At 30.3% G+C, this 14,648-nt stretch overlaps 1 protein-coding gene across 7 annotated transcripts in view; it reads left to right on the forward strand.

Moving 5' to 3' along the window:
- Window positions 1-14,648, forward strand: part of LOC143255083 (adenylate cyclase type 10-like) — a 62,347-nt gene that overhangs the window by 6,296 nt on the left and 41,403 nt on the right. For 6 of the 7 annotated variants that reach the window (XR_013030437.1, XR_013030438.1, XM_076510182.1 and 3 more), the window contains 7 exons: window positions 2,521-2,616; window positions 4,103-4,141; window positions 5,787-5,927; window positions 8,041-8,258; window positions 11,439-11,481; window positions 11,966-12,036; window positions 13,252-13,399. Coding sequence is in view for 5 of the 7 variants with exons in the window: in XM_076510182.1 (XP_076366297.1) it covers window positions 2,521-2,616; window positions 4,103-4,141; window positions 5,787-5,927; window positions 8,041-8,258; window positions 11,439-11,481; window positions 11,966-12,036; window positions 13,252-13,399 (756 nt within the window). In the remaining 2 variants the exon portion in view is untranslated. The remainder of the gene's footprint in view (window positions 1-2,520; window positions 2,617-4,102; window positions 4,142-5,786; window positions 5,928-8,040; window positions 8,259-11,438; window positions 11,482-11,965; window positions 12,037-13,251; window positions 13,400-14,648) is intronic. The other variant, XM_076510183.1, reaches the window with a different exon arrangement.

Genomic DNA, 14,648 nt, shown 5'->3' on the forward strand with positions numbered 1-14,648 from the left:
AACTATTTAGAAGTTCATTCAAAACATTTCAAAGAATATACAGAAATTAATCCTTAGTCTCTTGAGCAATGCTGTTGTAAATGTTGAATGTACAGTACAAACGGACTAAGTTTAATTTATTTTATATGTTTGTCATTTGGAATTGTATAATGGGAAAACTGTTAGTATACAGGGTTGAATACTTTATGTTAAAACAATTTTGAATAGGCAAGTCACATGAAACTACAGTCAGTATAAAGTTGTGGTGGTATGTCATGTATTGGAACTATATTTTAACATTTTGTATCTATTGTGATGCCACCAAATATTTATTGCTTTTAGGAAAGTCATGTACAAGACTCCTTTTCAAAATATTCATACACTCATGTCATAAAGGTATATTTAGATCAGATATTTAAAATTTCTGGGATGAGGATATAACTTGTACTTAATGGCTTTGGAAAACAAAAATGAATATGGATCTTCTTGGAACCAGGAACATCCAGAAGAGATTCTTCTATAAATTGTACTTGAGCAATAACCAATGTTTAGTGTCTTGTAATAGGTTATACTTCAAGAACACAAAAGTTGTCTATATGCCACAGAGAATTGTACACAACATAAGACTTTTGGTCTTTGGCTCTGCCAGGGCCTTGGCTTTGAAGATGTTGGACCATGTTCACCATCTGGGGCTTCAGATCTGCATGGGGGCTTTTAGCACTTCTCCAGTCTGGAGGTTATTCACTACGTCTCCTGAACCTCTTTTACACCTCCATTGTTTGCAACTGTCTTTACTGTATACTTCAAAACTTCAATCCTTAACACATCATCTCACATGGGATTGTGCTTTCCTTCCTCAGTGGGCCATGCGTTTTCAGAATAGATGGTCTGCCATTGTTTTTTTGGGCCTTCAGCTGGCTGAGTTGGGTTTGACCTTGGATGACATTGCTGTCTCTGTTGGTCTGCCCATCCAACTATGGCTTATTACCATCCCCAAATGTAACTTTCCTTTTATGACAGAGCACACAAGATCCCCTCTACAGTTTCTGTGTTCACTGCTGAATTGTATGCTATTTCTCTTGCCCTGGATCATGTAGACCCTATGCAGTACACAAATTGTACTGTTTATACTGATTTGCTTAGCTCTCTACTGGACCTGGAATTACTTCACATTAATTCTCACTCTGTTCTTGTTGGTATTTATAACCAACTGGCCCATTTCTCTCTCTCATCCATTTCTGTCCAGTTCTTCTGGATATTGCGTCACATCAATATTCGGGGGAACAAGCTTGCTGACACCTCAGCTAAGTCCATCTGTTCTTGTGCCATTACAGCTGTGCATGTCCCATACATGGATTGTGGTTCTGTATTCGAAGCTCGGCTCTATGCCAGTTGGGAGTCGACTTGGGGTTAGCAACGGGGTAATCAGGTTTTCCAGATCAGCCTTTCTGTTGCTCTTTGGCTGTCTTGTTTTTGTAAGGATTGAAAGGAGGAAGTTATCCTGGCTAGGCTATGCATTGGTCACAGTTTTTTTACTCATCATTTTCTTTTATCTGGGACTGATGGACCAATGTGTGGCCTTTGTGACACTCAAATCACAACAGCCCACATTTTACTGTCTTGCTGTCGTTACAACTGTGAGTGACAGCATAATTGTATCATGTTTGTACTAGGGGTTCACTCTTGATGTTGGACAGTGTCATTGGCAGTAGTGACACTGTCTGCCCTACTAATATTTGTAAGTTTTCAAGGGCCATTGGTCTTTTCAACTCTTTTAAGTTTTTTACCAGCTGTTTGAAGTCTGTTTAGTTTTACTTTATTTTATTTTTACATTTTATAACAATGTACTTTTATTTATTTATTTTTAATTGTTTTTTGGCACAGATAGCCTAGTTGCTTTGCACCAATAAACACCAACCAACCAATGTGAAATCACTTACATATTATGAACAAAACCAAACTGACCTGATGAACTTCAAATTCCTTGTATAGAAAGAGAGTTGTAAGACAGTTATGAAAAGGGCCGTTTACCCAGTCAAGGGTATCTAATCAATTACAGTAAATTTTAAAAACCAATTCGCCAGCCGCCAGGGTTCTCCATCCTCGAGCCAAGGTCTGGCTCACTTCATTTCGCTGCTTTCATCCAGTTCTCCCGTCCTTCCTCTCACTCACAAATATTTTTGAAATGTTAAAAATAAAGTAAAAATTCCATGGATATTTTTAAACATTTCTCACGTAAGGGGACGAAGAGGAACTACAAAGTTCCTGAACACCCCAGTTGGAGAGAGAACTCTTCTGATTTCTCTCTCTCTAAACTGAACCCCTGCCATGTTAGTTTAGTTTAGTTTAGTTTAGTTAGACAGTTATGATCATTCCCTAAAACTGTAACAAATAAACCATAATAAGATCTAAATCTATATAGTCAACTAGATCTAAAGGTATATAATTAAAGTTATAAAAGTATATAATTATAAACTGAGGCTCGTAACTAATATTTTTTTCAAATAAATCCAGTCATTAGAAATGAAATATGATTTACAGGTTTTACTTCTCTTACTGAAATATATTCCACTAGTGGTCGGGGAGTCGATGAATTAACCCGAACTTTAAATGATTATATAGGAGCTGTTGTGGCACGTGAGTGTTTCTACGTTTTATTTGTAAGAATTACTGCATTTAGATAAATTGTGTAAAAGTATCATGCTGCTTTTTAATTGATCAAAAGATGTATGATACATGTCACTGATTTTTTATGGTAAAATTAATCAGAGAACATATAGGAACTGTAGGTGTAAAGATTTTTTATGTTTCAGTTACAGATTAAAATAATAAAATGTGCAAAGTTCTTTAAGTACAATAAAATATCTCAAGAAATAGTATGAGTATATGGGTGTTTCACACTTGAGTTGTACTAAATAGAAATAAAACATCAGACTTTTGGTTTTCAATATCATAGGTGTAATGAACTGATAATAAAATATCTTTTCAGTGACTTGCACCATACAAATGTATACTGGAAGTGTTTTAACATTTCTTATTTACAATTTTTAATGTGTTAATTACAAAGAAGCTGTTAAAAAACAAACAAATGAAACAAGTATGTAAACTGTAATACTGTTCTTTATTAACTTGAATATTCTGTCTAGAACCTTATAATCAGGTAGAGACACATTGAGTCACTCCCTCCTAACTACTAGTAGTTTAAATTACATTGGTAGATGCAGTGCAAGTTATTTGGAAAATAAAATAATTCTTAGTTCATCAGCCTGCATTTCACGTTTACACTATGTTTATTCAAATTATAGGATCTGAGTTAAAACCACTATGTGTTTGAATAATTTATAATTATTACATTTTAATTGGACTTTACTGTTAAAGATTTGGCTTCATTGATGAACTTCAACATTTCAGTTTTTGCTGTCTCTTTTCTTATCCTTATATACAGTGTTTGTAATCCTATTTAAATTACTGGGTTTTTATATGTTAGAGATTATACAAATTAAGAACTACACATAATTTGTTTTAGCTAACTGACTCCATGGTGCAAGCAGACAAGACCTATCAAATGAAGGTGGCATTTTGAAGCAACAGACAGTTATAATTAATGTTATTTTAATAAGCCTTTTGATCTTTAGTTGAGTTGATAATTTTGTTTAATAAACCTTTTTATCTGCTGGTTGGAAAAGTTTGTACGTGATGAGTACAAGTTTATTATTTTAAAATTAAACTATGTACAAGTAATTTATATAATATTAAACCTTTTTTGCCTGAATAGTAATTTGTTACTTTTAAAATTGTTTGTTATAAGGAATTATATTTTCAGTTGATACTTTGAAGTATAACTCTTTAGTTTAACGTTGTGATAAATGTTTGTTAGCCACATATTTTGAAAAAATATAACTAAGGTTCTTAATTTGCACTTCTTTTCCAATTTACACTGTTTGAACTATTAATGAAGGAAAGCTTCTTTCCAACACTATTACATATATTTTCTGAATTTGATTGCAATTATTTTTATTATTTTCAAACAATGATCTCGCTAAACAAATGATATTAGAATTTCATTCATGCATTATATTTGAAGATACCAGTGAAATTTCATACTTTTTCTTGTCTCTTTTAGATATTATTTCTGCCAATGGAGACATCATTAAATTTGCAGGTAAAAAGTTATTTTAATACTCTCTCTTACAAAGGTAAGAATTAATAGAAATATTTGGTTCACTTTTAGTAATTTTACAATGTTGAGAATAAATTTTTCCTTAATATCAGTATTGCTTATTTTCACATTCAGGTAGCAAAGTAAGTATATCTTGTGTAGATAATAATACAATATACTGGAGATTTAGATCTATTTTACCATTGTGTGTACCAAGTGAAGAAGGAAAGTATGTATATTTTGTCTAAATAATGATATACTAGACATTTATATCAATTCTATTATTGTGTGTACTAAGTGAAGAAGGAAAGTAAGTATACCTTAATTGGATAGTGGTATACTGGAGATTTAGATATATACCCTCATTGTGTGTACCAAGTGAAGAAGAAAAGTAAGTATATCTTGTCTGGATAGTGGTATGCTGGAGATTTAGACCTATTCTATCATTGTGTGTACCAAGTGAAGAAGGAAAGTAAGTATATTTTGTCTGAATAATGGTATACTGGAGATCTAGATGTATTCTATCATTTTGTGTACTGAGTGAAGAAGGAAAGTAAGTATATCTTGCCTTGTTAATGGTATATTGGCAATTTAGATATATTCTATCATTGTGTTAACCACATGAAGAATGAAAGTAAGTATATCTTGCCTGGATAGTGGTATGCTGGAGATTTAGACCTATTCTATCATTGTGTGTACCACATGAAGAATGAAAGTAAGTATATCTTGTCTGGATAGTGGTATACTGGAGATCTAGATCTATTCTATTATTTTGTGTACTGAGTGAAGAATGAAAGTAAATATATCTTGTTTGGATAATTGTATACTGGAGATTTAGATCTATTCTATCGTTGTGTTTACCAGTTGAAGAATGAAAGTAAGTATATCTTGTTTAAATAATGATGTACTAGAGATTTAAATCTATTCTATCATTTTCTTTACCAGTTGAAGAAGCAAAGTAAAGGCACCATGTCTTTATAATGATATATTGTAGGATTACTTTAATTGATATAGTGAATGGCTGTGATACTCTAGTATAGTTGGTTTTCAAAATTTGTAATATAAGTTATTAATATAACTGTATGTAGGGTTTATATTTTCTGTATATAACTAAATAAATTGATGTTGTTAATATTACTTGTTGGTAGCATCCTGAGTAATAAAGGTTAACTTAATATTGTTTGAAGTTTTATGTGCTGAATAGTAAGTGACATAAAGATATGTTTGAAGGTTTGTATCTGAATATGTTTAACAGCACCTGTAAGGAACCTTCTGGTTATAAGTTTCAAGCAATAAAGCAAAATTTATATTAGTAATTTAAATCTAGAATAATTCAAATCTTATATGCTGTATTAGTCCATATGTGTCACTCAGAGTTATTTTACTTGACTGTATTGTGATGTGACTGTATGAAAACCTTTAATTAAATCTAATGTTGCATGTCTTATGTACTTATGTCAGTATATGTGACTATATGAAAACCTTTACTAGTCTAATTAAATTTAATGTGGCATGTCCATGTACTTACATCAGTATATGTCACTATATGAAAACTTTTTCAAGTCTAATTAGATGAAATGGGGTGTGTCCATGTACTTACATCAATATACAAATGATGTATTCAATTGTTGAAAGCCTTCTCTGATAGGTGATGCTCTTCTGTGTTTGTGGAGAGAAGATCAGGACCTGGGAGATGTTTTAGAATCAGCCATTGACTGCTCTCTCTGTATACAGCGAGATAAAGGAGAACAAAACACTCCTGTAGGAGTGAAGTTAAGGATAAAACTTGGTGAATTTTGTTTACTTGAAAATTTAACTGCTTATATCATGATTTTATAAATACATCATTACTTTTACATGTGGAATAATATAAGGGAAATAAATATTACACTGATTGAAATATAATTTGAAGGAAATTTATACAAAAGGTTGTATATTTGTGTTTTGTTTTATAGATGAAATCTACGGGTATACGTGTGTGTGTGTGTGTATGTACATAAATCAATTTTTATTTTTTACTCAGTTTTATAATATCAATAGTGAAATATCAAATAACTCATTTTAACTATGAAGGTTTAAGATATATCGTAAGCCATTATTAGTAATTAGCTTTGTTTATATGAGGTTTCTTCAATGATTGAATTAAGCCTCTTATATATAACAATGCTCTTAAGATCCACAAACACTGAACTTGTTTGCCTTATGGCAGGAAACAGTAGATATATAAAACAAAGCTGTAGAACTCATCTGATTAAGATACACATTTTTGTCATGTGGGCACAATAACTGCCATGTTTTAATTTGTTTACCATCTTAGTTTTACAAAAGTTTTTAACTCTCAATACCATGATAATTTCAAAAACTAAAGCTAGTTAAATTACTACACACAGTCATTGAGAGTTGTATACTATGAACAAAACTAAGATCTTTATACAGATGGCTTCTATAGATGATGCCATTGCTAGTTTAAGATTACTGTGTGAAATGTTTTTGTATACTACTGTGTATTACAGTTTTTGATTCTAGAGGTTGTCTTGACTTGAGATGCAATACACACTGACAGAAAGCTGGTATTTATTCTAACTCAGTTCAACAGCAAACATTATGACACCCTTCTACATTTATACTCGCAGAATTAGTGTTACATATGTGAAATCACAATTACAAACTGACACCCTACTTGAAATCTTTGTTTTAACACAAAACAACACAACCTAAGTTTGTTATACAGAAGGAATTTGTGGCATTAGCTTGCATGCATTCCCTATTATACTATTATAGATTAAGGGGATAAATTAGAAACATTCATAAAGAAGTACATGTGCTGTAACTATATTCAAGTTATTATTTTCCTGTATGTAAATTAAATATTTGAAGGATAATAAACTAATTTTAAGTGTTTTAATTAGATAATGTCTATAATTTATAAGATTTTTAAAAATATTTGTTAGCACTCTACTGACTGAACAAGGTTTAACCCATTAGTATGTGCTAGTAAGACACTTTTAAACAACTCCAACTATCATATTTTTCCCTCACACAAACAAGATCTGATCTTTACCTTCCCTAGGAATGTAGGCTGACCACTAGTTGAGGGCACTTTTTCTGTTGTGAATCCATCTTGCATCTCTCGTAAACAGGATTGGAATGAGATTTCTTACCTGCCAAACAAGTGCTTTGTGAACAGAAGGGTTAACACAATAACATCTGCTACCAAACTACTCTAACTGTACACATCATTTCATGAAAGGCTTTTCTTGGATTACATGTTCAGTAAAATAACTTTCAGCCTAAAAAGCCTTCTTGTATAATTATTATAGGAAAAGATACTAGTACTTTGTGTTTTGGGCTACATTCTCTTGTGTTGACTTTAATCTTGTTCAGGCTGGATTGAATGAAATACAGTGCAAGTAAATTTGATCATCTCCAAAACCAGTGGTGTCTCACAATACTTCCATATACGTGACATGTACAACTGTATTGAACAAGAAGCCTTTCAGGCAAGGAAAAGGCAAAATTATAATGTACTAGCAGTTCTGTTTTTACTTGGTTTTATTCATGTGTTGTATTGTTAACTGTGTCACAAGTCTGCTTTACTCAGTTTTGTTCATGTGTTGTATTGTTAACTCTGTCACAAGTCTGCTCTACTTAGTTTTGCATAAGTGTTGTGTTGTCAACTCTATCACAAGTCTGCTCATTTCATTATGCCAAGAAACTGTACAGTGTAAAAGAAAAATGTATAATGTTCTGTGTTAACTGTGGATTATTTTAAATGAAGACAGTTTAAAAGTATTTAAACTTAGTATAAAAATCTCTTTCATAAGACAGCTTCTCTCACTTGCAACTGTTTTTTAATCTGTAAGTTATATGACAATACCCAAACTTCTTGTTTTCTTTTGTAGCTATTGCAGTTGGCTGCTTAAAGATGATTTGTTATGGAGTTCCAGATTCTTTTCTACTGTACTCACTTGTTGGGCCTACTATTGTTTCCCTTCAGAAGACTCAAAAGCTTTGCAAGGCTGGAGATATAATACTGGATGCTAATACTTGGGAACTTTTAAAAGATAAGGGAATTCATTCAAACTATGTGATTGAAACTCTAAGTATGGGTTATGTCAAAGTGAGTAACAAATATATGTATATATATATATATATATATATTTATATTCAGCTCAAGCTCTTTGTATCATATACAGGATATATTTGCTATTATTGATAAATATCTTTAACACTACCTGTTGCTGATACATTAGACAGGCTAATGTAACTCTCCACATTATTCAGCTAGCAGTAATACAGGGCATATTTACTATTATTGATAAATATCTCTTAACACTATCTGCCACTGATATATTAGGCATGCTAATGTTACTACCCACATTATTCAGCTAGTAGTAATACAGGATATATTTACTGTTATTGATAAATATCTTTAACACTACCTGTCACTGATATATTAAAAAGGCTAATGCAACTCCCTACATTATTCAGCTAGTAGTAATACAGGATATGTTGACTGTTATTGATAAATGTTTTTTATATATATCTATAACACATTGTGCATATTTACTTTCTTTTGCTTGAGTTCCCCCAGTGGGTCAGTGGTATGCCTGTAGACTTGGAGTGTAAAAAAAACTGGTTTTGATACTTATGGTGGACACAGCACAGATATAAACTGGAATATAAACAAACAGATTCTTTCCCTTGGTGGATTATTTGCAAGTTTAAAAGCTTATGATGCAAAAATATTAGGCATGATATCTGTATTGGGTAAAGCACAGATAGCCCCTTTTGTGGTTTCACACTAAATAATAAAGAAAGAGATAAAACTTCCACATTAATTAATATTGTGGGAATTTTAACTTCAGCATTATTTTCTTATTGCTGTGTGTGTGTGTTTTCTGAAAGCAAAGCCACATCAGGTTATCTGCTATATTCTCCAAGGAAAAACTAAACCCTGATCTTAGCATTATAAATTCAAAGACATAGATGTCCCTCTAGAGGACATTTTATTACTTAAGAGTTCAGTTGGTAAAGGTATGTTTTTTAAATATTAACATCAGTTTGCACTTTTTACATAACTATTCAAGTTTATCTTTACAAAATGTAAGTGTTGGTTTTTAGTGTAATAATTTAGAAATACAGTTTTTATAACCCTTTTCATACAATATGTTCTTAATATTGAAATATAAAAATACAAGACAATCTCTCTAAATCATAAAATAGATTGTTTTATGGTAATGCATAAAGTACATTAATTTTGAAACTGAATTTTTCATAAAGTACTAAAGAAAATTTTGTTACAACTTAGATCCAAAAAATATAAGCAGATAGTTGTGTGTAAGGTAGGTTGAACCATGGTCAGTAATTTTAGTAGCTTCACAAATTCTTCGGAAATAAAAAGAACAAAGCTAAAAGGAATCATTCCATTATATAATTGTGTTATTTTAGCATTAAATATTAAACTTAAACCAATATCTTTAAAGTTTTAAAGATATTCAGACATTTGAAGTGACTTAGTAATTTAACTTTATCAAAAATTTAAACAAATATAAATTACCAATACCTGATAACCAAAGTGTGAGGTTAAGGTGTCTATGTTTATATTCTCAAGATGGCTGGTATGGATATTAAGATTTAATTAAAATAAGGTACAGAACAATGTTTCAACCTTTTTAAGTCATCTTCAGGGTAACAAAAGAGTTTGCAATACATTTTTACTCTAATCAGGTGTCTGTTTTTATAGCCACAAACCTACTTTACAACTTTATCATAACAAAAATTGGGATATCAGTAACTTTCAGTGATCTTCTAGAAAGTCCTGAAACAATAAGTATTTTGAAAAATAATTTGTCGATATTTCAAGATTAATTGTGGTGATAGACATGTTTGTTAGTTGTTGATATCTAAAGAACAATCATTCTCTTTACAGGGTTTGTTATTTGTTGATATCTAAAGGACAATTATTTTGTTTGACATGTTTGTTATTTGTTGATATCTAAAGAACAATTATTTTGTTCAATAGGTTTGTTATTCGTTGATATCTAAAGGACAATTATTTTGTTTGACATGTTTGTTATTTGTTGATATCTAAAGAACAATCATTCTTTTTGACATGTTTGTTATTTGTTGATATCTAAAGGACATTTATTGTGTTTAACATGTTTGTTATTTGTTGATATCTAAAGGACATTTATTGTGTTAGACAGGTTTGTTATTTGTTGATATCTAAAGAACAATTATTTTGTTTGACAAGTTTGTTATTTGTTGATATCTAAAGAACAATCATTCTTTTTGACATGTTTGTTATTTGTTGATATCTAAAGGACATTTATTGTGTTAGACAGGTTTGTTATTTGTTGATATCTAAAGAACAGTCATTCTGTTTGACATGTTTGTTATTTGTTGATATCTAAAGGACATTTATTGTGTTTAACATGTTTGTTATTTGTTGATATCTAAACAACAGTCATTCTGTTTGACATGTTTGTTATTTGTTGATATCTAAAGAACAGTCATTCTGTTTGACATGTTTGTTATTTGTTGATATCTAAAGGACATTTATTGTGTTAGACAGGTTTGTTATTTGTTGATATCTAAAGAACAATTATTCTGTTTGACAGGTTTGTTATTTGTTGATATCTAAAGGACATTTATTGTGTTTGACAGGTTTGTTATTTGTTGATATCTAAAGAACAATCATTCTGCTTGACATGTTTGTTATTTGTTGATATCTAAAGAACAACTATTTTGTTCGACTGGTTTGTTATTTGTTGATATTTAAAGAACTTATTTTGTTCGACAGGTTAGCTATTTGTTGATATCTAAAAAAACATCCTTCTGTTGGAAGGGTTTGTATTTGTTGGTATCCAAAGAACCATCATTCTGTTGCAAGGGTTTGTTATTTGTTGATATAAAAAAAAATTTTGTTCGACTGGTTTGTTTTTTGTTGATATCTAAAGTACCATCATTCTGTGGCAGGAGTTTGTTATTTGTTGATATCTAAACAAAAATTGTTTTTGTTTGACATATATGTTAGTTGTTGATAGCTGAGGAATTACCATTAATTTTCTGTGATAATTTTCTCTTGTAAAGAGCCAGTTTCGATGCCAGACACAGCTTATACACATTATTAAATTTTTATGTTTATTATAAAACATTATAATTTCAGTCATTTGTTTGAAAGGGCACAAATTTATATATTTTATGAAGCATGAAATGTTTCTTTAAAGTCTAGGTTTTTGGTTTGTATTTTCTAAAAGAGTATAAAATATACTGAACAGTAACTTGCTTTTCACAGATTTTACAGAAGTTAGGAGATGTCGAGAATTTTGAAATTGCAGGTAATTCTTCATAATACATAATAACTAAGTGCTGGTATTAAATTACAATGCTTAATATTTTGTCTTGGGTATGGTAGTACAGGTTACATCCTGTTTGCTTTTGTAAAGAAACAGAATTTTCCTTAGAAACATATATTCATGGGATAAATCTACATTCAAGACTTAGAAAAAACTGCTCATTTAAAACATGATAGAAAGGTTGAGATTATCATTTGAGTATTTATTTGGAGTTCCAGACTATTCCATGATTAAGCCTCAAATTGAAAGGGAGGAAAGGGACATGAAAACATTGTTTACTGTTCCATTAGATTAGCAGGCTTGTATCTATGAATTGTAATGTATATACATATATCAGTAAACTTTGTTATAAATAAGTTTTTAATTTTTAATAACTCTTTAACTTGATTTTCTCGAGGAAGTAGTGTAGAATTAAACGTGAAAAAAACTTATTGTAAGAAGTTATTTATTATTGAACTTTATGTAGATAGATATAAGAAGATTCATGACTCTGCACCTGAAAGTATAAACCAGTTCCTACTTCCTGTTATTAGAAATGTGAGTGGAAACTAGTTCATCATTTACATTGTTAGGTATACAAGATTGTTCAGTTTAAGATTTATCATTTAGTTTATTTAGTCATTTAATATTTAATGATTATTTATTTTTAGTGTCAAGAGTTTTAGAAGTTAATTGTTTGAAAAGTGATAAATAGCTATTACAAGTTCATTATGTAACTCTGTACAAGTCTTATGTTGTGTATGCAGTTTCTTGTTACTACTGTTGAATCTTTGAAGTTTCTTTTTATGTGTAATGTTGTTGCTATAAAGCTTTTTATATTGTGTGTTATAAATATGTGTAGATATAATGAAACTAAAACAAAAGTAAGTGAAAGGAATGTTAAGGTAGTTAAATATCAGTTTAACTGTAGCAGGCAATTTATAAACATTTACAGTTTGTATTGCAATAACAGAGATAAAGGAAAATAATCCGTCTTGTGAAAGAGTGTTCTAAAATAATTGAACCCACCTGTATGGACTTTGATGAAAAGGAAACAATTATTTAAAGCTCTAGATACAACTGTGGTAACCAACAGTTATAGTGGTGATTCTGAAGAGAGTTTCACAGCTTCTATTGTATTAACAGAGATAGAGAAGAAAAAAAAATCATCTTGTGAGTTGGGTTATAAAGTAATTGAACCAACCTATGTGGACTTCTGATGAAGAGAATTATTTAATGCTCTAGATTTAACTGTGGTACTTAATACTATAACAATTTTTTGTACATATATTTGACTTGTTTTGAATATATTATTTTAAAACAAGTGGACTGTCTGCTGTCCATTTATAGTCAATAAGTCATAGACATCTAATGTAAAGAATCCTGTCCCTATAAAAACCTGATAAACTGCATTACTGTCAGTTTTGTAAGGTAGGATAAACTCTCACTTATTCTCATTGGTTCAGTGGGCAAGTATTTTTTTATTGTGATGTTTTATTTTTGCATCATTTTTAAAACAGGTTTCAAAAATTGCAGAGATGAAATTTATCATGGCATAATTATTGAAAATAAAGTTTTATGCTTGTAGAAAGATATATTTTTATTAACTAGCTGAGAAACATTCTTTTTATTATTGATAAAATTTATCTGTACTATAATGTTTTATTCTGCATAAAAGATATCTCTAAATGATTCATATTATAACCTCATACATGAACATCATGGTGTGTTATTTTATTTGAAGCTGACATTGCTTTTCTAATTTGAATTTAGATTGATAGTTTAAAACAACTGGAATTCATGTCGGAGATGAGGCAAGTTACTATAGTTTTTATCAGTCTACCACACATTGATGTTTCAGATGTTGAATTGATAGATTCTCTGTTTTCTGCATCTTACACCCCTATCCATGAGACAGGAGGTTAGTTTCAGTATAGTTACTAACTAACTCTACAAAAAATATACAATCCATTTTGTTTATCTTGAATGAAGTTTTCAAAATCAAACTATAGTATAGTACTAAATATTGTTGGTATGACAGAATTGTGGTTTAAATCAAAATACAGTATAGTATTAAATATTGTTGACATGACAGAATTGTGGTTTAAATCAAACTACATTACAGTTTTAAATATTGTTGGCATGACAGAATTGTGGTTCAAATCAAATTACAATATAGTATTAAATATTGTTGATATGACAGAATTGTGGTTTAAATCAAACTGCACTATAGTGTTAAATACTGTTGGTATGACAGAATTGTGGTTTAAATCAAACTACATTATAGTTTTAAATATTGTTGGCATGACAGAATTGTGGTTCAAATCAAATTACAATATAGTATTAAATATTGTTGATATGACAGAATTGTGGTTTAAATCAAACTGCACTATAGTGTTAAATACTGTTGGTATGACAGAATTGTGGTTTAAATCAAACTGCACTATAGTGTTAAATACTGTTGGTATGACAGAATTGTGGTTTTATAATTCAGTACATATCTCTTATTTGTTTTGTTTTTAGCTAAACATAAAGTTACTCATTAAATAAATATTGTTGATATGACAGAACTGTAGCTCAAATCAAACTGCACTATAGTGTTAAATACTGTTGGTATGACAGAATTGTGGTTTATAATTCAGTATATATCTCTTATTTGTTTTGTTTATAGCTAAATATAAAGTTACCCATTGGGCTATATGTGCTTTGCTCACCATGAGAGTTGAAACACAGTTTCTAGTGTTGTAAGTTCACTGACATACAGCTGTGAAAGTGGGAATGAGCCTTTCTTTTAATATTTCTTTTTACTAAATTACAATTAATTTAAGTAAGTCAATGTATGACATGTATGTATTTCATCTTAATGTTACTTAGTACATGAGATATATTTTGATATGATACATTACCTCCACTCACATAAGTAGCTATTCTTATTCAGTGCTGACCTGTTTTTGCAAAAATGTTTAAGCATGACACAAGTCTTTTATTTCCTTCAATTGGAATTGACTGATTTCAGTGCATCTCTCATGGAAATCATCTTTCAAAAACCATTATCAATGAGAGTGTGACATACTCACATGATCCATGTGACTCACTCTTTAGTGCTACAAAACTGTCACTTCTGGTTTGATTATTGGGTTGTTGTTTTTTTTTTCTGATATTGCAGACAG

The sequence above is a fragment of the Tachypleus tridentatus genome, chromosome 7, assembly GCF_004210375.1.
Source record: "Tachypleus tridentatus isolate NWPU-2018 chromosome 7, ASM421037v1, whole genome shotgun sequence".
Taxonomy (NCBI): domain Eukaryota; kingdom Metazoa; phylum Arthropoda; class Merostomata; order Xiphosura; family Limulidae; genus Tachypleus; species Tachypleus tridentatus.